This window comes from Pezoporus occidentalis, unplaced genomic scaffold (assembly GCF_034315485.1).
Source record: "Pezoporus occidentalis ecotype Australia unplaced genomic scaffold, CSIRO_AGI_Poc_V1 ctg4, whole genome shotgun sequence".
NCBI classification, from domain to species: domain Eukaryota; kingdom Metazoa; phylum Chordata; class Aves; order Psittaciformes; family Psittacidae; genus Pezoporus; species Pezoporus occidentalis.
The window spans coordinates 22,844,894-22,869,970 of record NW_026915724.1 but is presented as its reverse complement, the minus strand read 5'-3'; the positions used below and the strand labels follow the sequence as shown (position 1 = coordinate 22,869,970).

The 25,077-nt window shown below is 38.3% G+C and overlaps 1 protein-coding gene across 1 annotated transcript in view; it reads left to right on the top strand.

The window, feature by feature from the left end:
- The window catches only part of PIEZO2 (piezo type mechanosensitive ion channel component 2), a 297,634-nt gene that overhangs the window by 139,074 nt on the left and 133,483 nt on the right, over nt 1–25,077 (top strand). Inside the window, exon 5 of the mRNA XM_062633006.1 lies at nt 22,948–23,110. Within this exon, the coding sequence (XP_062488990.1) occupies nt 22,948–23,110 (163 nt within the window). The remainder of the gene's footprint in view (nt 1–22,947; nt 23,111–25,077) is intronic.

Genomic DNA, 25,077 nt, shown 5'->3' with positions numbered 1-25,077 from the left:
TGTTGCATATCTTCATGTTGTATACTGTCTGGGGCATCTCAGCAAACCCCACAGACAGTCAGGACTTTCTGAAATCAATAAATAGCCATACAAATAATAATATGAAACAGCAAATTACTTACTTGCTTCCTTTCTCACAAACAAAAAAGCAAGCTGCATTTTAATTCTGGCTCTTACCTTGCATAACATTTTTATTTTACACCAAAGGAAGTTTTTGTTACATCAAAACCCGGTTTACTTGTTCAGCTAAATGTATTCAATTTCCATCTTAGACATTACTTTTGAAAAATTGAAGGGCAGTGCTCTTTTCAGTGGAGTAGACATAGAAGTGCATGGAAAAAATCTGTTCTTATTGTCCACCCATAGATATTACATTGGTACATATAATTTTGGCTCTTCAAAGGAAACATAGAAAAGAAAATCACTTTTGAATGTGACAAAGATCTGTCTTGGTGAAATCTAGCTTTTAACTGGTACATTTGTAGCTTTACAGGCTAGGATTAGTTTAAAAGTAAAATATAACAGAACAGTAAAACCACTTTTCCATTACCAAATAATATGTAGAGATCAAATTCATTTCTGTTGTAAATCTCTTGATACCAGTACAGTCATTCCTGTAAAGATTTTGGCCAAACATTTTTAAACGAAACCAAACATTTTGTTGCCATCTATTTTTATCACAACTTGAAAATCCAGACTGATCTGCAATACTTATCATTTTGTAACTGAAGAAACATGGGCATTTTCCTTTCATAGCTTCCCACCAGTAAGAAATGTTCTAAAACTTTAATCAGATCACTAAATAAAAATATGTCTCTTCTTCTGCCCCATAATCATACAAATGCCCCAGTAATACAGGCAACATGAGTAGAAAATTGCATTCTTTCATAGTGTCAATATTTAGTAGGTATAGGTATATATAGGTATACTTGGATAGGTATCGGATCAAAATTAATTTAAAAATGTTCTTGTCTCAAATTTTTAGTATTAGGAATTTTTAGAAGTTTTAAAAAATAATTTTAGCAAACATAAAGTGGAGTGTGCTAAACCTGTATTTTCTGTTATGCAGGATAGCACAAGAAACAGTATTGATTGAAAGGAAAATTGTAATTCCATTTCATTACAGCATTTGGGTAGGAGGGGGCTGTGGTTCATAAACACCAACTTGAAAAGTCAGAGTGACAAATCAAGAATCAGACTATAAATTCCTTAACTGTGATGCCTTACTGTATGTTGTCTTTTTAGAGACACAATGTTTTTGACAGCACTGCAAAAAAAGAAAAGATTCGGATATTGGTGAAAGTTGCACACTCTCAGTTCTTTTTAATGGGTTGTGCTCTTTTCTCAAGTTTCTTAATGAGCATTTCATTCAGCATAATACTATACATGTGTGAAGAGCACTACAGTAAAATATTGATTGTCTCATTGCTTCATTCATCTTTTAAGATTACAATTTATCACCTGCTGGGCTCTTTGTCTCCATCAGAATGGAAAAAAAAATGTAGTTTTGAGGAGTGCTAGAAGGAATTGATACTTTGGGTCTGTGGTTTGAAACTGCCAGTGGAAAATGGACAATGTTTTTAAGCTGAGTTCATAAGAAGTTCTATTTGTGGCAATTTCCAACTTGTGAGATGTTTCAAAACAACAAGGAGAGCCCACATTAGCTGTGTACGTGAAATGTACGTGCAGCATGGAAAATGGACAATTCTTAATTAAGACTGGATATTAGGAAAAATACTTGCACAAAAAATGGTAGTTGGGCATTGGAACAGGCTTCCCAGGGAAGTGGTAGAATCACCATCTGTAGAAGTTTTCAAAAAGTATGTTCAAAATATAGGCCTTGGTGACATGGTTTGTGGTTGACTTGGCAGTCCTGGGGCAAAGGTTGGACTTGATGATCTTAAAGGTCTATTCCAACCTACTTAATTCTATGATTCTATGAATTACAGCTGAGAAGCCTGCTTGAGAGGAGGCAAATGTATAGGAGAGATTACTGTGCAGATCCCATTATTACCATTCTAGTTAGAAATGAAGAAAGGCTTTCAGATGGTACTTCTGCATCCTGAGAAATTGCATCCTGGAGTAACTTTTAACTGAAACAGCACATTAGTTAGCACAGATGGGGTGAAAATTTTAGTGTACTTGGTTTGCCATAATCATAGAAGCAAATGTGTTCTCATCAGCTTTTTCAGAGAATCGGGAAAGAGAGAACAAGAAAAATAAAGTCCTTTAAATAGGTAGAACAGTTAAGGTTTGGGGTTTTTTTTGATAGTCATATTCTTGCATGTATTTTAATGTTAGACTTTTTATGACTGTAATGTATCAGCACTAACCATTTGGTTGACTAAATGATCCATAACGTATTTATAAAGTCCAGCTTTAAGTCCTTTATAGTAATATTTCTTTAATATCATATTGTGTGTCATTGCCTAAGATCAGTATTTCTTATGCCTTAAGGAATAGTTTCCAAAGTAAACAAAGGGAAACACATTGCTATATGTAATATTTCTATGCAGGAAGTGCACTTAACTTAGAGTCACAGAAGTAGCAATCCCAGGTCTGCAGATCTTTCAGACCTGAGAGATTATTCTGGGGGTCTATCACTACATACTTTCCCTAGTCAGTAGGCATCCCTTTATGGCCATTGATAGGATAGTAAGCTACAGCTACATTAGGGCTGATCCCCTAAAATTGTTTTCATATTATGTATATCAACACAAAGAAGAGAAGAGCAGCAGCACGGGTTTTGCTATTTAAAAACATATTCTGTGCAAGCTGTTAACTTAGCACACCTGAGTCAGCTGTGAAATATCAGTTGCATTTAAATGTGTTGTTTGAGCAAGCACATTCTTATTCAGGAGGAAGCAAGATGTTTAGATACACAAAAGGAAAGACTTTCAAATTAATGTCCAGAGGAGGAATATGTCTTTGTTTAAAAACTGGAAAAAAATATATAAAATGGTCCTCTTAACAGACCATTTTAGAGTGCATTGATGAACAGGAGATGCAGACACTCAGTTTACATTGCAGAAAATTAAGCCCAGATAATACACAGGTTATGTCATCACTGCTTTGTAGTTGTATGATGTTTGTTCTGTAATAGTAGAGTGTTTACATTGCTGTTATTTTCATATCCTGGCAAACATAAAGGCACCAAGAGATCTGACTCTGAGGCTTTTATGTAAGCATTACCTGTGGGCTGAGGATGCTGCTTTTCAGTGTGAGAGAGATTAAAAATGGTGGAGCTTTACTAAAGTAGCTTTATATCCAGGAAATGACTGGAGTTAAAAGCTTTTCAATTAAATGGAGTATATGTGGGTTTGATAGTTTTAAATGAAGGTCTTTGTGTTACTGATTGTTTTTTGTGACATTACAAATAAGCTAATTGTAACATATAGTAGTCATCATCTTTGTTCCAGATAATCTTGATTGCAGTCTCCGACTGCATTTTCTACAGAAAATTTTGGAGAAATTTGGAGAATTATGAAAAATGTTAGCTTGTATTATGCTGTCCGACAAGAAACATGGTTTAAAATGCTGAGCGTGTGTGACACCTGCACATCAAGCCAACTGTCATCTTACATGGTTTCTCTAATAATCTAAGCCAAAGCAAGTAGACTTGTGGATAAATATGATGACTTTTTTTGCCTCTGTTAAATAAATAATGTACAACAAACCCAGGGTTTTTTTTGTTCATTATTGGTGCATGCTTAGATGACACCCCCCATATTCATAAAAATGTCTGGAAAGCAGTCAGCTTTGTTCTGTGTTGGTCCAAATATGACTAAAAATGTGTTTCAGAAGGCATTGTTCATCTCACTGGCTTCAGATTTTTTTCAGTCATGCGAAAGACCCAGTAGAAACGGCTCACTCAAACTCTGAAGTGAAAGTTATGAACAATTAACAGTGACTGTGATTATTTCCTGTCTACTCCAGCAATTAAAAAGAGAGCTTAATGCATAAAGCCTATTAAAATGCAAGAGAGAAGAGGATTAGGTCAGACACTGAGCTGATCTTCTCCTGTAACGCAGCCTGTAGGGTCTTCTCAGCTCACAGCTGGGGTGAGGCTTGCAGTGCAAAGCCTGGAAAGCGTCATAGACAACTTCACACTGCAGGGAATTAAAACCAAAAGGAGGACTTCATAAAAAATCTAAATCTCTCTAGTTTTAGCTAGCAGATGATGGAGTTTATGTCATGTAGTATATTCAGTAGTGATCGCAGAAATCTGTTGTTACGTATTTGTGACCCAGAAATTATCTAATAATTTAAAAAATTTAAATGAACAGTTTTGGGCTTCTTAAAACTAATTGTCCTGCAGGGTTTCCAGATTTCCAGTCTTCCCCTTAGTACTCAGTCTCTGAATTGCCTTTTCTAATGAGACTGGTAACTACTGAACTACGCAGCTACTTACAGTGCTTCTGTTCCTCTTTTACATTTGTTCCCATGGTGTTTCTCTCATGTATGTGATGCTTTACATTATGGTTCCACAAAACAGACTTAAGAATGATTTAATAAGTGTTATTATATATTAAATAAATAACAACTGTTTTAAAAAAATACATATTTGAAGAATAACAGATGTGTGGTTATTACCCTTTTGGCAACATTTGATAAGCATGTTTTCCATGATAAATATCTGTTACAGTGACACAGAGGAAGGTTCTTTTGGGCACCAATTTCTTTTAGTCAAATGTAAATATCTGTGTAAGTCCCTCAGTTTTCCATATTGAAGATTCAACTTTTGTTTGTTTGGTTGCTTCAAAATGATTCTGATTATTGTTGGTTTTGTGGTATGCAAAAGTGTATTATTAATTTTAAGTTACATGTTTATAAATGGAAAAGTATGTGACTTCCACTCTACATAATGCTAATGTGTCATGTCTGCACGGTTTGTACAGCAGCAACATCTATGTAGAATGTGCAACATGAAACATCCCAGATTCTGGCTGAAGTGATGCTGAGGGTGATCAGCAGTGAAGGCTGCTCCTGTTAGTAAAGTACTGTGTATTGACTTGTGGGCTTGTTCTGCATTTTTTAAATTCCTTTTATTAGTTCTGAGGAATGAAATGGTAATTGGGGATTGGTAGCTCTCACACCTCAAGGAAAGGAAAGGGAAAGAAGGTGAGAGCAGGGAAGGAAATAAGACTGTCAAGGAAAGAGGGAAAGACCAAAAGATTGCTCTGTCAGAGGTAGACCCTCGGTAAGAAGATTGGCTCCTATGGAGATATATTCCAGATCTTCTATGTATTTCAGTAGCTCCTTCAACTACTTTTCTAATCACGAGGTGATGAGGAGCACAATATGCATTGTTTTTGTCTGAAGCAAAATAAACACAACAGTGCTGTGTGCCACAGGTAGGGAGCCACAGCTTTCCCAGCAGACACCAGGAGCAAGTTAGCTGTCATCGCTGAGAGATGCGTTTTGTTCCTATGTTGGTCTCTGAGAGCAGACGGATGTCTGCTTTTGCAGCTGCTCCACACATGCCCCTGCTCAGTGCGGCCAAAAATACTGTGTATACCTTCCCTACCCCTTGCAGAGACTGAGAACTCAATTTCCGAAACCACTCATGACGTGCGGTGAGCACTGGAATCCAGACGCATCAGAGGCACTTCCCAAACGCCTCCTTCCAGGTCTAGGTTGCTAATTATGAGCCTACTGGTGATCTGTTTTCTCTCTCTCCCCCATGCTTAGATTGCTTGCAACTTGCTGGATGTTTGATTGGTGCTTGGCCAGAGTTTCTCTGGGTGACATGTAAAGAATAAACAGAAAGAAGAGAATACCACTGGATTCTATAAATATTTATTATGCACAATTCTGGCTTGGAAATCCAAGTACCATATGGTTTTGTATAGTGACATCCCCCACTCCTCTTCAGTGATTTAGTAAATCACTCTTCAGTGTTTTAGTAAAAAGAATAAATATATGTTTGAAATATAAAGTCCTCTCCTGGTACTATGTTCCATAATTTCAAACCCTTTCTTCACATACAGCTGAATCCTATAGTCCCTTCTTGGACAAGGTTCCCATTGACATCATTTTGGAAACATGGCCTCAGCCAGGGGCTGCATGAGGCTGCAGGGTCTGATCCTTGAGAGGCTGATTTAAAAGAAACAGTGTAGTCTGAATGTGTTTTGCAAATAGTGAATAATTTGACTCTGGGAAGACAAGGAAAAATGGGTGCAGTGATGCAATCAGAGGGATATGAGGAAAGCCCTGCCAGACATCTCTTTCACCATTTTGGAAAAAATAGCTATAGCTAGAATATATATATAGATTTTTTATATATATATGTGTATATATATGTAATTTTTAATATATATAATAATAGCCTATGTGCCTGTTTTGGTCTCCAGTTAAACAATGCACTTAAGCAAGCTCTTAATTTTTCAGTGCTCAGGCATGCCCACCTACTTCATCAGAGTTCTCTTTTTTCAGTGTACTGTCTTTTAATTGCTTCATATCAGAAAAATTAGGTTAATCGATGTTTTGTTTATACTTTCTATTGCTTTGCCCACTCAGGCCTCACATTTGACAAGGATTAGTTTATAGCCTTCCTCAGCATTCTTGACACATGTTTGTTTTAGTATGTGATGCCCATCAAACTTTCGTAGGAGTTAGTGAATAGGAATTTATTCTGCAGTGATTACAGTTACATATGAGTAATATGGCAAATAAATGTAACACAGGGAGCTGAGGAGATGGAACCAATTCCCCACCTTCCCTTGGGAGGCTGTTAATAAGACAGCAGTTTGTTGCTTATAACAGAATTGTCTTCTGGGTGATACCTTAGTTTAGTAATTTCTCTGTCTAGCTGTTTCCTAATAAATAGGTAGGGATCTGGGGGCAGAGGACCACATCAGAAGGGCTTATTCATGTCCTTCCAGCTGCAACACTGCACTTCTTTTCTTAAGGGGCCATGGACAGCAAGCGAGTGGACTTCCCACACGTGTGCACTTGTCTCCAGGTGAAGATCAGCACAGGGTCCCAAGTCCTGGGAAGACAGGGGAACTGAGCTTGCTTTAGTTTAATTTTCAAAGCTTCCCTTGTTTTGTTACTTCATGGTGGCTGGGATTGTGGAATTTGTGGATGTGTGTGCTGAAGTGTTTGTGTTGTTTATAGTGTGGGAAATGGGGAAGAAATGTGTTTTCAGTTTCATTTGATGTATACTGCATGCTTGAGGCTCTGTCTTAAATTGAGTTTTCTTCACTGCTCTGACAAAAAGTGAGACTTTGAAATAAAAGTCTGAGTTACAAACAAAGCAAGAAGAAAAATTGGATTATATTTGCAAAGAACAAAAACGTTGCTTTAAAAGTTATGAAGAAAACTGAAGGTTGTTTTTCCCTAATACTGTATCAGCTGAAATTTTTAGTCAGCATTAAACACTGAAATTGGAACACATTAAATCTAGTTTTAAACCAGTTTAACTTTTTTGGATTTTATTCCAATGTTGCAGAAAGTGTGTAGTCAGTCCAGTGTGCGCAGGCACGTTACTCTGAGCAAAGTGTTTGCTGGTTGCCTGTTAAGCAATATGCTGTGTTGGACATGCTGTAGTAGCCTGTGAAGTAACCTAATCCCATTGTTCCCACTGAGAAGGAAATAATTTCAGGACAGCCGCCCTCACCCCTGGAGTGAGCATAACCTGAAAGAGATAAGAACTAGTAAGTGCCCTGTTTTGGACTATTACCCCATTTACCACTTGTGTTTTGTGGTGCCCTAAGAGCTGTGGCCTGTGAAGAATTTCTACTTTTATCTCCAGCCCTGGGCTGTATCTGCAAAGCTGGGCAGCCATTCCCTTTTCAGGGTGGTTTAGTTGTTGACATGGAAGGACCTTCAGAGAGGATCCATCTATCCTAAAGTGTGTCTTTTTTTGCTGTGTTTGTTTGATTTTTCCCCAGCAGCATAGGGACATTTGTAGCACCACTTCATGTGTTGGGTGAGGAAGTACACTATTCTCCAGGGGCAAATACAGCATCTGTCATGGTTAACTTCTAAGATTCCTGTTTGGAATCTGATTAATCTTCTGCATATTCCGAGATACGGTTTATATTCTGGAACAGGTTTGCTGGAAAGGTGGCCAATGCCGCAAGCTGTCAGCATTTAAGAGGCATTTGAACAATGTCCTCAATAACATGCTTTAACTGTTGGTCAGCCCTAATGTAGTCAGGTAGTTGAGTTAGATGATTGTTGTAGATCTTTTCCAACTGAAATATTCTCCTCTCCTCTCCCTTCCACTCCTCTCTCCCAGTGGTCCTTTTAGTGTGCTAGTTAAACTTGAGCTAGTTATAAGAAAAGCTCACTTTTGACGGATATAATTTGGGTGAGTTTTGCAGCCTACCTTTTGCGAAACAAACACATTTCTTCTTAATAATCATATAATAAAATTTTTTCAATATATTGCTAAGTATGGGTTTGTAGCCTTTGAGCTGCACACCTGTGAAACAGTAGAGAGAGATTCACCAAGTGAGACATTTTTATGGAACTTTTTCAGGAGATGATCACCATATGGCTAAAACCACTTAAGACTAGTAATAGCTTCCTTGCTTACTGGATTTTCTCAAAGCTGTCTTTATTAAAAGTGTCATAGAACTGTTTATCATGAAATACATAAACATTCACTGAAATAACTTCATTTGAGCAGACTTAAGAGATTTTCTAGGGTTTAGTCCCCCATTTTTCTTTTTTAGCAGTTATCTTACTGGTAACATAAACAATTTCTACATAAAATAATTATAGTAGTCATGGCTAATCTGTAGAGTACATCTCTGTAATATGCCAAGAAAGGTATTTCCTCTGGGTTCATTGACACCTTTTTAAACAACATTGAAAGCAGCAGTGTGATTTTTCTAGATTTCTGAACACACAGTCCTTAATTACACAAGAAAGTCAGTGACTTCAAAGGTATATCTCATGTGAGTAAACATTATGGAACCAAGGTGAAAATTGTTGGTGTTAATAAAATGTATTTAGAGATTGTAGTTGATTCCCTAGAATTTAAGAGCATTCTAAATTCTTTAACTTAGAAGAATTCAGATATTAATAATCCAAGGTGGACATCACAAGAGGTAGCCCATAGGAAAATCACATTGTTTGTTATATGAGTAAAACACAGTTCTGCAGTCAGTCACTGTGTTGCTAGAGATTGGAAGGGACCTCAAAAGTCCTCTCCCCTGCCGTAGATAATGTTACACAGGAATGTGTCCATGCAAATAAAGGACAAGAAGCCACTTACTCATGGGAAGCATGATGATCCTGCTTCCTGTTCAGCCTCCTGTGCACCTACCAAAAGATCTGGTTGCAGATAACAGATCTCTTAATCATGTGACATGCCTATAATAAACCTCAAGTTCAACTGCTGGTAGATTTGAAACGCATCAGTATAATTAATTACAAGATACTTCATGAATAAGCAGGTTCCTCACTTTTCTGAGGGATCAAGTTCAATTTATTTCCAGATCTAACAGAGGACTAACAGTGTCAGTATACATTCGCCAGTGGTCCTACTTCCTCACTAGGGACTCTGTCCTACTGAGACTTTTGCAGTAATACCAAGGCTGCTAAATCCTAGGCATATTTTGGCCAATTTGCTGAGTTTGGCAAAAGGGTTGCGAAGTCTCTTTTCTTTAAAAAAAGGGGACTCTCTGATTCTGGAAACATTGAAACTCAAACAGTTTAACATTCTGAACTCTTTAAAAGCATCAAAATGACATCTTTCAAGTTCCTGAGTCACTCTGGGAGTTGGGTTTGTAACTCAAGAACCCTTACAACTCTTGAACATTTTATCTGTAATCTTCTGTTGCAAGTGCTGAGAAGTTATCTGAATCAATGCTGTGCTTCTGATTTTCCGAAGAAAGTGTGCCTAAATCTGTTTCTTCTATAGTATTTCAAAAGCCCCAAATCCACTACTAATCCTTTTCCTTTTTTTTTTTTGTCACAAAAAATAGTCACTTTTGCTGAAAACAGCCTTGCCTTAGTTCTGTTTCCTGATATGCCTGATTCTAATATAATAACAATTTTACTACAATAAGCATTCTTCCTTCATGCTTGCATAATGTTTTAAATGGAAAACACTACTGAGGAGAAATTTGTATAACTCCTCTAGAGCTGTACTGTATTTAAGTCTTAGAGAAACTTTATAGTTGTTGCTTTTTCTTAAACCATACCCTAGGGACCTGACCTTTTACAGGGCTTTGCATTGTAGCTTTTGTACCTGTTTTATCTTTTGTTCTTTAAGAAAAGTCAACTTTGAAATGAACCCAATGTGGAGAAGTCTTTCAAGCAAACCCGAAACTTATTTATTTGGCAGCATGGGTGAAGGTTGTTTGCATACATCACAGTGTTTCTCTAACAGTAAAGCAAAGGCGTATATAGAAGCCAAGCCAAATACTTTTATAAAGTTACTTTCCACTGCTTCCAACCCTGTTGGGAAATAGAATAATTTAATAGCCCAGGACAAAATAGGAATTAATATGGGCTAGTTCCACGCTTCCAGTCTTAAAAATAGGTTTATTAGATCAATTTGGATCAAAACAGAAATTAAAATTTTGCACCTTAGGACTATCTCTTATTTATAGTGATTTTGTAATTCTGCATGTTAAATTAAGGACAGACCTCACATACAGAAGTCAGTTTAGGGGTGGGAATTATTGTTTTTTTAGCATGGAACTACAAAGCCATAATTTTGGGGCCAGTGAAAATGTTGACTTCCCGAGAGAATGTCAATATCTGTAATTTCTGAAAACATGGCCACTTATTTTGTGGCATGGGGATTGGAACTAGATGATCTTAAGGCCCTTTCCAAACCCAACTATTCTATAATTCTATTTGATAAATGTTAATCATTTCTGCTTTTTTCTTCCTGTAAAGAGGTGTTTGGTAAAAGGTACACTCAGATAGAGATACCAAAGATCTGTATTTTTCACTATGTAATATTGCTTAGCTAGAAGCAAAAAATACTTTTTTGTCCTTGCTACATTGATTCCTTCTTTGCAGATATAAAGATACGCTCCCTGGAGTATTTTCATGGCTTTTCTGCAGTTGTCAAATTTAAAATAATAATTAAATTAAATTGCATGTCATCAGTAATCAGTCATAGCTTCAAAGTGGAATGATTTAAAATAAATGTTATTTTTCTCCTGGTTTCTAACCTTTGAGAGTGAAATTGCTTTGCATTTCACAGTTTTTCTTCATAGATGTGAGGGGTGAAAATAGGTATGTGTATTCTTTGTAAGGAAGAGTTGTTGACTTTCGCAATCACATGGCTGTAGAAGGGGAAACTTTAGGAAAACTTGGGATCCCCAGTAAAGCTTTGGCAACTATCAAAATAATGCTCAAGCTGTGAAAGACTCTTGCAACATTAATCATGTAAATACATCTCAGTCTTAAAAGAGGAATGGCTCTAAGCTACCTTCTCTCCAGTATGCTAGCCTGATTTCTGCACTATGAGAATGAATTTAGTTACTATTAGATATCTGATTCTGTAAACTGCAGACAATGAAACTGCCAGGGTTGAAATGGTAGTACAGTTCTTATATTTGTTCCATATTGCTGCAAACGGTGTCTTCTTCTGTGTGTCATCTCTTCTTCCCTCCCACTTTCACTGCACTGTCATAAAATTTCTTTCTTCTGCTTCAGCATGCAAAACTACTCTGATTACTTTTTATTTGCTGTCTTCCTGTAGCTTAAGTGTATGTGTGTATTTGCCATCAGACTGCATCCACCTGCTATGTGATGACATTGGCAAGTGATTGCACAACTGTAAGATTCATTGCTATAGCAGATGTAGTTATGAATGAACAGTCAAATCAGCTCTAACTTTTAAATTAAAAACTCATCAGTGAAGAGAATAAAACAGAGGAATGCAAAAGCCAAGGATAAAAGTCACACAGTGATACAAAAATAAAGCCTGATAGAATTCAAAGGTGAAGGAATATGTTTGTGGATTCTGTAATTGTATTTTTTTCATATTCATTTAATAATTTTCTTCCAGCTAATGAAGATTCTTAAGTAAAAACCTGGTTTTTTTTAAGTAAAAAAAAATGATTCGTGCACAAGTTCTAAAATACATCCAAAGTGTGGTCAAATACTCCTCCATTTGAGAGCTCTGGAAATGCTCAGAGTGACTATAAAACTAAGAGAAATAATATCAGGTACATGAAGGCCTTTTATGTATGCAAAAAAGTAGCTGAATGAACAAGAAAATTTTAGTATGCCTTACATAGAAATGGAAGGTTATTATTAAATACTCTGGGCAAATCATGAGCTAACATGCAACAGCGTAAACTGGTGAATAATTAATCAGAATAAATTGAGAAAATGAGTGAGGTTTCTTTATTTCTGAAAGTAAGATTTGTGTTGAAAAAATAATCTAACTCTGGAAGACAGCTTGATAGTATAGGGATTTTCCCATTTTTTTGACATGACTAGATGTTCTGTACTGACTCTTCCAAGCAGCCAGTAAATAGTCTTTTCCATATGCATATAATGAGAAAAATGGAGCAGAGGTTAACACCCCCATTTCAGTGGGAGCTCATGTGGCCTCTGCACGCTGTAGGAACACAAAGGAATATATACTATTATTGTGAAATGTGGATGAATTATGGGAATGTACTGAGGAGCCAAGATTTCCCTTCATGGGCTAACATTCAGAGAAGAAAAAGACGTGGGAGGAAGGAAAAGATGCAGGAGTTGATGCTCACATCTGCTGCAGTTCAGTGTTCCTAGAAATCAGATCGGTCTGCCCCCATATTTCATTTCCTTCTGTAATCTTGACCAATAATTTGTAATTGGTATCAGCTGATCATCTGGCTCTCTCTTTCCATGGCAAAATGAGTGAGCAAAGAAACTTTATCCTCCTACTCATTACTGTCCAAGAGAAAATAAAACTTTGAAAGACAAAGATCTCTATTAACTTTTAATGAAGTCTCTGAAACAGCATCATAGTCTATCTCTTTTCACTGTTTCTGGTATGCCTTGTGTTTTGGGGAAACAGTTCTTTAGGAATCTAAAGTGAGATTCAGCTTTGTTAATCGCAGACAGCATAGAATCATAGAATCATAGAATAGTTAAGGTTGGAAAGGACCTTAAGATATCTAGTTCCAACCCCCCTGCCATGGGCAGGGACACCTCACACTAAACCAAGCCACCCAAGGCTCTGTCCAGCCTGGTCTTGACCACCACCAGGGGTGGAGCATTCACAACTTCCTTGGGCAACCCATTCCAGTGCCTCACCACCCTAACAGGAAACAACTTCCTCCTTATATCTAATCTAAACTTCCCCTGTTGAAGTTCTAACCCATTACCCCTTGTCCTATCACTACAGTCCCTAATGTAGATCATTATGCAGCAGTATCATGATTTTTTTACCTTGCTTTCTTCAAGTCTGTATTCTAGGTGAACATCCTTGGAGAAGATCTCTGGAGAGGAATTCCTGAGTTGGAAATAACACATACTCTGCCACATTCCTTTGCAAAATCATGCTCATAGGCTCCAGCTGCTCCTTCAGTCCTGTCTCTGATCTGGGACTTACTCTGGCAATACTGATGTTTTGCAGAAGTGACCAGTAAAATTCCAGTAGAAGTAGTCAAAGAGGCTTTTTATGCCATTCCCACCCCTCACTCATTAAGAGCAGTACAGGCAATAACTTGGCAGCTTCTCACGGCACATGCTTCAATTTTGTACACGTTTGCAAGACGCTGATTGCCATTCAGCTTAATATGGAATATTAATAACATGAACACATAAGGACAATTTTAATTAGTGAGCAGAGAGAGGGTGATTCCTCTTCTTAGAACATTGAGTGAGAAATCTGAAACCCAGTAGGTCAAAACAGGATTATTTTTAAAGTAGACAGTGTTGAAGTCTAAGGCAGGAAGATGACAATAATTAAAATCAATGCTTTCAGAAAAAAAGTAAGAGACCCTGGTGCATCTAGTATTTCCTGATGTATTGTTGGTGCAGCCTCACCTTGAGTGCTGCATGCAGTTCTGGGACCCACAGTTTAAGAAGGACATGAAGGTCCTTGAATACGTCCAGAGGACGGCAACAAAGCTAGTGGAAGGACTTGAGGAAACGTGTGAGGAGCAGCTTAGAGCTTTGGGCTTGTCTAGTTTGAAGAAGATGAGATTGAGGGGTGACCTCATTGCTCTCTACAGCTTCCAGAGGGGGGATGTGGAAAGGGAGCTGCTGATCTCTTCTGCCTGGGATCCAGTGGTAACATATGTGGGAACGGTTGAAAGCTGCATCAGGGGAAGTTCAGACTGAACACTTGGAAGCATTTCTTTACCAAGAGGGTGGTCAAACACTGGAACAGGATTCCTAGAGAGGTGATCATTGCCCCAAGCAGTCAGTGTTTAAGACGCATTTAGACAATGCCCTTAAAAACATGGTCAGCCCTAAAGTGATCAGACAGTTGGATTAGTGATCGTTGTTACACCCCTTCCAACTTCGTTGTACATTCTTCCCAACTGAAATACTTCTGTTTTGTTCGGTTCTGGTAGGAGGGCTAGACTTTCAAGAGAGGGAGCTGTGGAAGGGGGTGATTCATTCTAGCATGTTATCAGAGCACCACTTTCATCCTGATATAGTTCTCTGCCAGTGCCCTCCACAAAAGTGTTACACTGGCTGCATATGATAGGGGAATTATTATGACAGGAGAATTCCCAAATCCCATGGTGGCAGCTTTTAGTCTTTTTTTATGTGACACCGGTGGTTAAAAAACAAAAACAACTTAATGATGTTCACAGGTGGTCCTTAGATAAAACTGGGGAGACAAATAAGAGATTGTGAGGCACAGGGATATAAATCAGGTTGGCAAATTTACTTTCTGCTAATAACTGCAGCACACATGCAGTCAGCAATCCAGTGAGATTAAAGAGGAATGAAGCTTAAAGTTGAACATGGATATTTTTAGTAATTTAATGAGAAAATAACCAATTTCTACCACATTGAAACCAAAAGCTGACAACTACATTGTTACTACTCTATGTCCTTCCTAACAGCATTACTTTGCAAAAAGAAGAGCAACCTTATGTCATTTAGGTGCCTACAGATTAATAGATGCTGTGACAAGTAAGGGAGTGTCACAAAATTGAAGGAAGGGGAAGTGATGGCAGAGCAATCTCTAACTGAGGCTTCATTGCTACTGCTAGATTTTGTACCTCAGATATATTTTCCTTGCTAATTGCAAGTGAGAAGAAATTTTTTCTGTGCTTGGACAACTGTATAATTTCCATTTAAAATTCTCGCCCTCTGAAGCATCTCATTGTTTCATGTTGATCTAATGGTCTGGGCTGCCTCAGCAATGGCATAAGATCCTCTCAGAAGTCATCTCCATTCAGGAGGAATCTTATTTATCCAACTGTTTGCATTAGGTTTTCAGGCTGCTCGTTTCCTGCCACCCCGTGTGCTTATTTTCTTTTCAGCTAAATTAATTTCACCTAACTTTTCTCATGCCATTTAATTTAGGGATTCAATGGAAACAAACGTCTGATAGAAGGTATTTTATGACTTGCGTTGTTTGAGCACTTGAGTTCAGACTGTTGTCAGTGTTTTTCTTGGCACAGCTCAGCCTCCTGCAGTACAGTGGTAGCTGGGAGCAATACAGTAGTAAACCCACCAGCAGCAGAATGTGAGCCAGTCTTTGTTTTAATCTGGAGAGCAATCAGCATTGCAATTAGTATCCAAAAACTCTCTAGGACACATGCTTAACAGTTTGGCTTTGGTTTTTGTTTTGGTTTTGCTGGGTTTTGTTCATGAATAAATCATGTGAGATCTCCAAATAGCAATTGGCACATGCAACACAAGGAGGCCTGTGGCCAGTGCAGTACTAAAATACCACATACAGCATCTGACCAGCCTGCTGCAGTGTGCTAAAGACAGGGCACCCAGCTTGGAGGTAAAAAGCGGGGGCACTCAACTTCAGCTCATTTTTGCGCTATTTGGATCTGTGCAGTCTGGTCCTTTTCAATGCTGAGGCAAAGTAAGAGTCTCAAACACTGGCAAAACCCAACCACGGCTGCCTCCCACACCTGAGGGAGGTTTTGGTGGCCCCACATCCCAGCTGTTGAGCAGCTAGCCTTAGGCTGTGCGGGGAACTAGTCCTCTGCCCTCCCACATGTACAAGGGGTGTTTGCCACCCAGGAATTGCATCATATGCTCCATTTACAGAAAAACAAGAAGCAATATCTCAGGGTGTTGGGACATTTAGTTTGACACTGATTTCTACTACTCTTCTTTTTCAACTTGATACTGTGGAATTAAACAATGTGCATGAAGGGTAAATAGGGTTTTTCTTTTGGCCACTTTTAAAGGAAGTCAGCTGGGGAGTGAGAGGGGATGTTTCCCACACACCCCTCTTGGCTGGAGTCTGCTTCCTGCAATGCCCATGTGCTTTTGCCTCTAAATCACTGGGACTTTCAAGCAGATGATGATGGTGGGGAAGGTTAGACGATGCTTTGTCATGTCCTGCTTGATGATGAGAAATGACATGTCCAAGGCAAGCAGGGTAGACTGGGAAACATTTCACGTGGAAGAACTGAGGGTCTTGGTGAATGATCCCATCCATGCAAATGTAGCACTTGTCTAGTTTTGAATTAGGAATAGGGTGTGGAGAGGTCCCCCATGCAGTCACTGGAGTGCAACGGGCACTCCAGCTCGAACTGTGGCATTTCTTAGCGCCTGTGTGCCTTTACACTGTATTGAGGGTAATCTGGTTTTGTAAAATAACAGTAATTTAGAATGTCACTTGCTGTAATTGAGGGAAATACTCTTCCCTCCTCATCTGCAGCTGACTGGAAAATCTATACATGTTTTTTACTTTCTGTGATTATATTATATGCTGGCTATAGAATGAAATAAAAAGTAGTTTGAAATGATGATCTGTTCATGTTCCAAGCAGCGAAAGCTGCAGAAAAAGGGAGCAAATATGTTTTGAAATAATTACTGCTTGTCAGCTTGCTTCAGTCTTTTCAGCACTTTCTCTTAGTCAGGAATATTGTGGAACATATGGATATCTGTATGCCTTTATGTAAACACTTTGCCGTCAGTCACCAAGTATTTATGAGCATTATGGTCAGATTTAACTGTGACTGTCTTACAGTGATCAGTGAATACTGAATTCTTTAGCCAAATCCCTATGCAATGTATATGTAAGTGAGAAGCAAGTGAAAAGTGTACATACTCGCAATGAAAAGTCTTTTTGAAGATTTCAGACCAAGGCATCTTGGAAGCTAAGGCATCCTTGGGTCTCTTCTGCTCTCTTGGCTCTGCTCGATCTCGGATCACATTCCCATTTTGACCCGAAATAATTTGTGCTGTGGATGGGCTTGTCATTTCCACAGCACTGTGGGCTGGCATGCACAGCACCATGGGTGTGGAGGGGAATGTGCTCACTTCCTCTTGGCTGTGCAACATCAGTCCTGCTCCACATCTGGAGCTGGGGGACATGGGCAAAGAGAGCTGGATGTTGTACTGTCATGAGTCTGGCAGTAACACAGCTGAGCGCTTTGCGTGATAGCTGCAAAATCCCAGCTGAATTTTACGTCTTCTGTGTGCTGCCCTAGGCAAGCTGGAATTTCTCCTTTATTAGAAGATCAGTGAACAACAAGAAACAGTGGGTGGTTTAAAAAAGAACCAGTGATTTACATATTGCACACATCCATAATTTCTTAATGTTGAATGTTTTATGCAAGCAATGAAGTGCCAAAAACTTGGCAATGTGCATTGAGTTTCAAATAGCTGCTCTCTCTCTTCATAGCAGTGTTTGGAAAGCAAATGTTTGGTTAATTCATGGTTAAGCACTTTTGCAATACAGAAGGTGTTCTTCATTTCAAGGTGTCTTTCCTAAGAAAGCAAAGTGTACTTTTGGTTTTTGAATTCATGCAGACCTTGTTTGTAAGTGGTGATTAAGATTTTACAAATACTTCAGGAGCTCTTTGAACTTGTATGTTGGGTAGGTCAGTGCATGCTAAATGTTTTTATAAGTAGTTTTCTATTCATTTTTTGCTTCCCTCTTCTGCCCACTCTTTTACTTTGCATGACCAAAATTCCCTCAAAGTGCAACTTCAGGTATTTGGGGTAAAAGATGTTTCATGGTCTGCATAAACTGATAGGACAGTCACATTAAAGCAGTGCAAGATTAAGAGCAATCGTGCTCAGTCCTGTAGATACTGATATTAATAAGTTTGTATTTTGTTTTTGACAATGTAATTTATTTTCAATTTGTGAATGAGCATTAGGTAAGGAAGGGCTTAAAGGCAGACCTAACAGTGCTCAGCAGTCGTCCCCAAGACCCAACAGTAAGGATCAGCAAGCACATCTCCAAGGCAGCCTGGTTTCTGCCCTTTGGTATCCTCAAAGTTTCCACTCTTTTTGGATCATAGAGAGGATACTAGTGATGAATGAAGGGATCATTCACAGTACCACATAGCACCTGTGTGATACTGCCAGTCCACATTTCCAGTGGCCCATGCTTATGATTCTTTGGTCTGATTTGTCTCCAATACAAGTGACTACAGTTGCTGATGAAGCCCATGGGAGCTGTGCTGTAAATATCTACAGTGTTACACAAATCACTCTGAAATAATAGATTGACTTGGAAATATCAAATGTTTCACATGGACCAAACAAGATGAGAGGAAAGTATTAGCATCTATGCACCTCTTCCTTAGTTTATCACCTGTAAACTTTAGTATAGTGTTACCTAATTGCAGTTTCATTAAATCAATTAGTTAGAAAGTAAACAGGTGCTACAGAAAACTCCTGAGGGGAGAGAAGAAAAGATGGTATTGTATGCAGTGGATAAGGCGTACAAGAAATTTTTGAAATTATGATAAAAATTAAAGTTTGAAATACTTTGTTTACCCAGTATGCAATATAAAATCAGGATTTTCAATCTGGAGGCATTGTCTGATTAATCATTTAACATAAACTTAACATTGTGATCTTTTGCTGATGCTGAATTAATTTGGCTTCTGTTTAAGAAAGGCTGGTTGGGTTTTTTTCCCAGTTTTAGTTTGCAACAGAATATTAAATACTTCGAGTTCAAAGACCATTGTTTTTCATCCTATATGTGGAACATTTTATGTAATATTATGCGTATTGCTTTAGAGATGTGTTACTATATATTTTACTTTCTTTTCTCTATTGAAGTCATTTGAATTCTAATAGCTCTGCCGCTTTTCTGGGTTTATTCTGTAAGCCTGAAATAAGGAGGAAAGTAATGTGTCTGCCATTATAAAGGAATGAAATCAGGCAAGGTAAGGCAGTATTAACACTTCAGTGTTCACTAAACCTTTGTGCATTCAATAAGAGATGAATAATTCTAATTGATTAGAAGTGGTTATTCTAGAAAGGAGGGGGTGGTGGGTTGTCCTGTTTTCTTCCTTGTCCTGTAAGAAAGAATGGAAGAGGGTGAAAAGCATTCTAAAGCTGCCATTCACTGTAATTCTATTTCAGAACATTTCTGGCTATTATAGGCTTCAATAAGAGATACCTATTACAATTAAATTTGTGCTGTGGGTATATTGCTTAGTTTAGGTGAATAAATGATGCTGCACTAGTGGATGAAGGACTATGACCAGTTCACTGTACAGTGAGTCTTGCAGGGATTAAAAAAAAAGCTGTTTCTTTCAGAGATCTCCTGAATAGATTTCCTGTTTTAACTTTGTCTTTGGAGAGCCTCCTTTGGAGCAAAGAGCACAATGCACAGACTGTTATCAAATGCAAAATATGACCACGTGTGAATGCGCAAATAAAGTGTGAAATGTTTGTGGAATGGTTACAGTGTTTACCATTCTTTTTTGTACTGCCAGAGATAACAAGTGGGAATAACTGTTTTTTGTTTTAGCTGTTGCTGTGAGAAACTGAGGAGCAAATTGCTTGGGGTCAAATGAAGCAGTTTATTATTCTGCTTTGCAGAAGAATATACATTTCCTATTTTCAAGTGATCTTTTGTTTCCTTTTTAATTATCACACTGAGGTCAATTTGTTTTCCTTTTTATGGGGAGACAGGGACAGCATACATTTGTGTCTGGTTTTGATGGATAAACTATTCATGTGCAGAATTTTTCCCTGCTCTGTGGTTTCTATTGCTAGCCTGAACTGTACATCACATCTTTCAAAACAACATTCTAAATTATTTATTTTGAAAGATCAGAAGAATTTGTTTTGGAAAGAAATATGAGCCACAGTAGAGGCAGTGCTCCCACAGGGGTCTCTCCTTGTTCTGAGGAGGGGGATATGTGAAGGAAGACCCAGCGTGGCTCCGCAGGAGTACAGTGTGAGGAAGGAGAAGCTGGTGCAACTAAGAAGCAGTGGTATTTGAAGGCTACCACCACTGAAATTGTGTGTGTGTGAGTGGTTGGATCTGAAAGACTTGTGCTTTAAGTTCAGAAGTGATGCAAAATTAATTTTAGGTGGGACTCCATAACTGTACAGAAAAAGTGCACTTACAGAGCATTGTACAGAAGTAATCTGATACATTTTTCAATATGAGCCTAGCAAATGTATACTGCTCTTACACTAACTAATACTGGATTCAGGTTTTTTTTTCACAACTCTTTCTAAAAAATGCCTGAGTAATACTTTCGGAATCAAGAACTCAGATTTTATTGCCACTTATTTAGTAAAACTGCTTTAAAAGGCAGGTTTCAGCATAACAGTCAGGATGAGTGAAACTAATTTGTTATTGTGAAACCTTGTTAGGAATTAGGTTCATTAAACATGTACTTTTCACTGCTTTCTGCTAAAGGATTAAGTGCGGACTCAGTGCCTTGCCTAGCTAATCTTCAGTGACAGTATGGGCTGCAACACTGCAAACTGAACTGACACATGCCAAGCCTGTGTTTTCTATAAAGTTAAACAGATCTGCTTTGCTGTCATGGCAGTTGACTCTACAGCATGCTTTGTTTGAAGCCGCAGCACAAGAAACATGCAAGAATTCCAGCAAGGACTTTGCTGTCTAACTCTTTTGCAAGCCTTTCAATGAGCTGTTTTTTGGTGGCTTTTTTTTCTCTGCTTCAATACAACTTGAAGCCATTAGCAAAACATTTTCAAGCTACTCAGCTGCTGTATAAGTGCGTGACCATTAAGGGTTAATCTGTAACAGCAAAGAGCATCAGAGGAGAAAGTTATCTGGTTGCATGATTGCAATGTCTTTCTTTTAAAAGAAGCTGCAACATCAAAGCTTAACTGTTGTTTTCCATCAAAGCAAAGTTGTTTTCCTTAGGCAGCACCTTGTTTTATTCACTGTATGTGTCTGAGCATGGGAACAAGAAGAGCTAGAGATTTAATTTTCCCTCTCATGTTTTGAACTAATTCAGCCATACTTCTGGGTTCATTTCATAACCATACTACAGGACAGTATTTCACACAGCTGCATATTGCTCACGCCTTCCTGTGATGTGCTCATTTGTACCTGTTGAAACAAACATTAAAGCTAGCAAACAGAATTCCAGAATCATTTGGGAGAGATGGAATGGGAGAGAAGGAATGGAAGAGATCTTAAAGAACATCTACTTCTAAGCCTCTGCCGTGGTCACTTACCCTGTTCCCACTTAGGGCATGTGTTACTTTGCAAGTTATACAGCGGTGGAAAAGCTGGCTCAGCAGCAATGATGTAAATGTCGGATTTGATCTTGGACAAATAAGCAGGCCGACAAGATTCCTGACAATGGTTGTGTAGTAATCACATAAGAGACTTTAGACACTGTCAATCTGCAGTTAATCACAGCAATTGCAGGTAAGTCCTTCATAAATAGCTTTTTTTTTAGGCTTCAAAACTACTAGTGTAAAGAAAAGCCAGAGGTGATCTTCTCTTCTGCTTCTATAAAACAACCTATCAAGGTTTCCTACCAGTTTATGCTATGAAGAGCTATCTAGCATACTGACCTGTGCCCAAGGGGCTATACGGATGCCTCACCTGTTCTGATAACTGATTATGGACATAAACCCCCATAAAAAAATTATATAAAATTAAAGTAAAATTAAAATCTGAGCTGCATATTTAAAATATGTTTATGTCAAGATTAGCAGGTATATCCTGTGCACTTTCAAATAATTAATGTTATATCCCCTAATAGTTACAAGCTCAGTAAGTCTATGTAGCATCTTAATAAATTGTTCATTGTGACACTGGATCTGAATCCAAGCTTTGCATCTTAACAGTGAATCAAATTCAGACACCACATCCAAACCCATGAAGTCATATTTCCCAGCCTAAACAATTGAATCTGCACAATAAAGCAGTGCAGGTTTTTTTCCTACATAGAAATCATCCAGCCTTGCAAATCTTTCAGAGGAGGAGAAATGTTTTCTTGGCGGGGACCTAGCACTTAGTATTTGAATATTTGTACTTAAATATGAGTCTTAAATACCCAAAAAGGTATTTAAAGGGTCTGGTTGAACAAAACATTTTAACAATTAACATAATAAACCATATTAAAATACTACAGGCTTTCTGCTTATTCCTCTGTGTGCCAGGAATGATTAGGGCACACTTAGGGGTGACATGACTGCTGTCTTCACTTTGCTTGGCCACCTTGGTGGAGATGTTGTGTTTGCAAAGGATGCCTGTAAAGGGATTGTGATTTGTACACATGGATCTTCTAGGAACTCAGCTGAAATCTTTCTTGTTGAATTTGAAGACGGTTCCTGTGTTGCTGTCCACAAAATGGATTCAGAATTGGGTTATTCAAAATGCTGTGTATCACTCAAATATGTGTATGTTAGCCCCAGGTGAATAATGACTTATTCTGTACTTCTGGAGAGCAAAAATATCTGTCTGCCTAGAGTTCCTTGATCATCTTCATATTTCTCATATTGTGAAATTTTCTTATTACTGTGTTTTAGTTGTTTTTTCTTTGCCATAAGCTAACTTTCTGTTCCAGTTGAAAATGTCATTAGAAATAACAAACATTTCCTTTTTGTGTGTGTTTTTTTCATCCCATACAGTGTGAAAGGAGCAGATGCTGGCAACGTGATCAGAATATTTGTACCAGATATTGGGATGTCCATTGCTAGTCTGGCAATATGGCTCATCTGTCGCAACATGTTTCAGAAGCCAGTAACGGAGGATGCAGCACAGTGCAACATGCAATTTGAAAATGAGGAAATGGTATCAAATACACCTTTCTATCTGCATGGCTTTTCACTAAGAGTGAGCTTTGGCATTCCTGTCTAAGATGCTTTCTGAAATGGTTTTACATGGACTGGGTGTGTTAAGTAGTGAACTTACTTTCAGGAAACTTAAACAATTGCTTTTAAAGTGGAAAAGCTACAGTTGTTACTATTTTGCGAAAACAAAGCAGAATATGAAAAGTAGTAGATATGCTACTGAATTTTTCAAATCGTTTTGACTTAAGAAATGATCGTAATGGTTGATCACAAATTGTTTCTTCACTAGAGCTGTTGGCTGAGTCTGAGGTTATTTTTCTACATAGGTTGCTCAGTTTCTTGTATAGCATCCATATTTCCAAAGTTGTTATCGAAGAATAACAGCAGCATCTGAGTGGTTATCAGAAAGACTCTTAGGAGAAGGGAAGGGAAATTGGGGTTTACGTTCATGGAAGGAGTTATACCAAACTGTGGTCATCCTGCATAATCTTGAGGATCATTTTTGGGAATGAATTAGCTGGAAGTGTTGATGCGTTTGCTGTATATTTTGCTAGTGGGAAGAACAGATACTGAATGCAGAAAAATCCACAGAGAGACAATTTTATAATATAAAAAGCTGCAGTGGGAATTAAGCCCAGGGTGCAGAGAAATTCCTACTACTAATCTTAACGTGTTTTTTATCAGAATGTCTAGTGTGCCTTGGGTCTCATTTTCTGTCTTTTTTTTTATATGGGTGGAATATTTCTTCCTTTACTCTCAAAACTCCATTTTTAGGGGACACAATTGCAACTTATTTCAAATAGAAATTGCACTTTGAAGTGGATGAAGTATTTAGGGGGATCAGCTGCCCATTTTGGTGTCATTGGGGGTGGGGAAGGAAGCCTCTCTGCCTGTTGCCATGTTGTCTGGACTGTGGTATTGCCAGAAGCTCTTTGAGTTTTTAGCAAGTGAGAGATTGGTATCAGGACTGTGCTTCATGCTCAGTTGCAGCTGTAATTCTTGAAGGCTCTCCTGGGAGCTGAGATTTGCCTGAAGATTCCAGATTTAACTACACATTGGAGAATATGTAGGCCTAAATCTGATGAGCATACACAAGGTTTTGCTGCTTCTCCCGGAAGCTGGTTTTATCAGCTTCAGATATGTCTATTGTTGAAGCTGTGCAAAATGGATTTAGCAGCAGGCTACAGTCTGGGTCTGTACACATAAGGGGAGGCATCTGAAGGATTAAGAAGTGTGGCTAGTTAGCATGCTTTGTGTTCAGCAAGTCTCTCTTAAAAAAGATTGCATTTTGCCAAAGTGACCTCTAACGGATTTTTTGAAGCCCTTGATCTCCTGGAAAGAAAGCATGCACGTGCATAAAACAGGAGTAATCTGATAGCAGAACCTCCAAAGAAAAACCAAAAAGTGCATTCTTAAATTCCCTGGATTTAGATTATGAAGTTCAGATACTTACCTTTTGTATGGTTCAAAGGTGAGCCTGAGCCTGGAGCCTGGGTCTGAAGAGAGCTCAGTCTCATGGAGAGGATGGGTGCTGGCTTCCAGGTAGGGTGCAATAGTCATTTGCCTGGAATGCAAAGGAAAATAATAAGCTAACAGTGGTTACATAGCACAGAGCTTTATATTGGGCTGGTTTTAGACTAGCTATCTCAAGGCAGTCCACCAATGCAACTACATGGGCCAGAATATTCCACAAAGGGAGAGTGTGGGGGAGAAGGAGAAAACTTTGACTGCAAGGAAATATTGAACTGGGCAAATAGAAATCTGTGTAAATACATTTCACTTCTTCACATCAAAACCCAGCAAACATTATTTATGTTCTGTTAACTGTATGTGTTAGTGAACACAGCAGCTATGTTTAGATTTAGTGACACCCAAAGCTCTGTCACAGGCTTTTATTTTATTTTTTTATTAAAAAAAAAGAAAGATAAGAGTTTCTGTCATGTGAGGTGATCCCCAATGCTGTAAGGA